Here is a 3,361-nt window from a genome sequence, read left to right as displayed (position 1 = left end):
ATTCGATAACTTCAATGCTTCGACCTGGGGGTCTACGTATTCTGATTCAGGGACTTCGGAAAATAAAGTGTCGATTTCGTTAATGTTTCGAGACGTTCCTAAGTTTGGAGTCTGAAATTTTGTCTCCCGCAAAACCTTTTCTGCTTTCCGGGCAATGTCCCGAAAATCATTAATATCTCTCGGTTCGGAATTAAACATTAAAAATCTTAAATTTGGATTTAAATTTCTTTTCATAATATCTATGAGAGTTATATCTGGAAGTGGATTTTGAAGCCTTAAGTTCATGGCTATCACAGAGGAATGGAAGTCATCATAAGTTTCTTTAAATTGTTGCTTCCGCAACGAAATTTTCAACAACACCTCATGATCAGACTCCAAATGTCCGAATTCTTTAATCAATGCATTACGCAAAGATGAATACGTTATGTTACGATTCTGTCTAGTGAAGAGCCAATACCAGTTCTCAGCACGACCTTCTAGAAGAATGTGAAAATTTGATAACAAATGTTCATCAGAACATTTGGATCGGTTACAGAGGGTCTCTACTTTAAACAGGAAATCTGAAACAGATCCTGTCCCGTCATACGAGATCTTCCACTTCTCTAATTTAACATTGACATTTTCGCTTATCCTACTTTGATCTGACAACCGATTAGAATTGGGAGTTTGTGATGTGGTAAAATTATGGAACATTTCAGGTGGTCTGTTTGAAGATGAAGTTGGAGCACTACCAATTTGAGATATACTCTCTCTAATCGAAGTCAATTCTCTTCGGAATTCCTCTTGAGTTGTCCTCATTGTTTGTTGCATTAATGCTAATAAGGAGTCAAAGGAATTTGACGCATTAGGGTTTACATAATTTGTATTAGGAAGTACTGCAGCATTGCTGTTCGGAACAGAAGTATGCATAAATGGATCTACATTAGGATTGAGAGAGGATCTAGGAGGAATTTCCCCAGAAGTGGCAACTAATTGCGGTTGCGAAGTAGAACTTTGGTTATCCATTACCACTATGTCCTGGAAAAGACTAGCTGACGATAAATTGCTTGAGCTCTGTGCCCTATTAACCTGTGACCTGTTTGTAGGAGAATGTACTACCTTAGGCTTAGCACCAGTACTGTCCTGTAGTTCTATTGATATATTGTTTCGCGAAGCTGATAATCCACGCGTCCTAGAAAATGAACTGTTCTTAGAACCTCTAGAAGAGTTTCTAGTGTTCATAACTAAACTGATAAAGTCAAAGTATTGGGGATAGAACAAATAAAAAAAAGTCTTAATTTCCTAACAAACTTGTTTTAAACTTCGAAAATTCAAAATAGAAATTGTGTTTCGCAAAAGAGATAAAAAAAATATATTTCGATACAAATTTTAGATCAATATCAAAGTTAAAAATATGTATATTCAAATGTTCAAAAATTTTCATGGAAATTTGGGGAATGATAAACCAGAGAAATATTAATATAAATATAATAGATCGTGTCATATTAACTGAAAATGTTTAATGTTTTCAAATAAAAAAAAATATTTTTATAATTAAAACCGATTTAGCTAAAGTGTGCCAAAACTATATACTGCAACATAAGGACCCTTGAAAGAAATATTTGATCCATATGGACTCGAATATTATTTTTGACAAATATCTTTATCTTATTTTCAATGCAACTAAAACCGATATTCTACTGACAGTAATAGGACTCTTGAAAAAAAAAATAAGGAATTAATAAAGTTAAACTTGTTGGCTTCTTTGTTTCCTAAATCGCAATTAGTTTCCAAGAGTGTAAATCCGATAGAAATCTAAGACTTGAATAGAAAACAAAAACAACAAATTTAACTCACCCTAGCTAAACTAATTTGGAATCATAAAATTAAATCAATATTTAAAAGTAATTGAGAAATATTTAAAAGATGTTAGTTGATTTTTTTCCATTGGCCTTACTTTGGCCCCACGTTGGGCGCCATATATGTTACGCGTCAGGCTCATATGAATAATAAAAATTGTTGTACGAGTTCACAATTCAAATGAAACCCTAAAACTGATAAAATGAGGTTAAGAGGCATGTTGAAAGATTTCCCAGCTAGCTATAATTCGAGGCAATGATGATTCTTAACTCATATTACTGCGCGTAATCATATAGCATACTATCCATGCCTAACACTACCTATAGTATGCCAAAAACAAAATATATAAAAACTTGATATTCTCAATTAAATAAAAAAAAAACAACAATGGCAAGTTGGTGTGCCACGTAGGGGTACAATGTTTCCCTCCCACTGACTTAATGTCAGACGCCTTGACAGGAGAAATACCCATAGTTTTGAACCTGTCCCTTTTGACGACACGATCTAAAATAATTTACCTTTCATATTTTTCCATGATTATCATCCCCCGTATTAATTATTTAAAAGTTCATTTTGTTAGTTTCAATAAACAGTAAATAAGGTAATGTTATTTATTTGGTGCATTTGAGTTAGATATGTATAAATCAATTCTACAATAATTAAATATATATAAAAAAATATATAAAAAAAATAAAAATATATATGTATATGTATAGTAATTTAATTGAACATATTTTTATATTGGTAATATAGATATATAATTATACAAAAATGTAAGAAGAAAAGTAAAGTTTTACTTACAGATCACTGCAAATATTTACATGTGTCGTGAAGTGTGTGTGTGTGTATTTTCTCTGTTTTATATGTAATTTCAGATGATGGGCCCAGCAATCTGCATGTTTTTGGTGTTTGTGTGTTGAGATTCTTAAATAATTAGTAATTTGTCGAATCGAACTTATATGCGTAAAGTTTTAAGTTGGATTTTAACAATTCATTGGTATATACTTTTTTTCTAAGTTTACAACATTTTAAATTTTGTGTTTCTTCTTGTTTTGGTTTCGCTAAACGTTAATTTTTTTTTTTCGTTTAATTACATTCAATCATTTTAGTTATGAATTTCAATTTAATATTTTGTTATTCATTTTCTTTCGTTTTGTTTTGATTTCAAATTATTTCATATAAAATCGCATGTTCAATTTAAATTAAGTTCATTAATACTTTAGGTTTAATAATGTTCTAATAGATTTTCAATTTTTCATTACTATTTATCTATCTAATGTCAATTACTAATAATTTATATTAGTTTTCAATTTAGATTTGTACTAATATTTGTTATGTGTATCTAAGTTTTTATTACATATTTTAATTTTCAGAATATGATTTGGAAAAAAGTTTAAATTTTAATTTTCTTGTATCTTACTTTAAGTATAATATAATTGTTTTCAAAAAACTTTCTTTTCTTTCTTAAAATAAAAAAAAAACATTTAATTTCTGATATTTGTTCTACATTTCAATTTCTTAG

General features: G+C 29.7%; 1 protein-coding gene across 1 annotated transcript in view; it reads left to right on the top strand.

Moving 5' to 3' along the window:
- Nucleotides 1-739, top strand: part of LOC124419231 — a 5,443-nt gene extending 4,704 nt beyond the window's left edge. Inside the window, exon 4 of the mRNA XM_046947851.1 lies at nt 699-739. Within this exon, the coding sequence (XP_046803807.1) occupies nt 699-739 (41 nt within the window). The remainder of the gene's footprint in view (nt 1-698) is intronic.
- Nucleotides 740-3,361: the final 2,622 nt, after the last annotated feature.

The sequence above is a fragment of the Lucilia cuprina genome, chromosome 4 (genome assembly GCF_022045245.1).
Source record: "Lucilia cuprina isolate Lc7/37 chromosome 4, ASM2204524v1, whole genome shotgun sequence".
Classification (NCBI taxonomy): Eukaryota; Metazoa; Arthropoda; class Insecta; order Diptera; family Calliphoridae; genus Lucilia; species Lucilia cuprina.
This window is presented reverse-complemented; position numbering and strand designations above follow the sequence as displayed.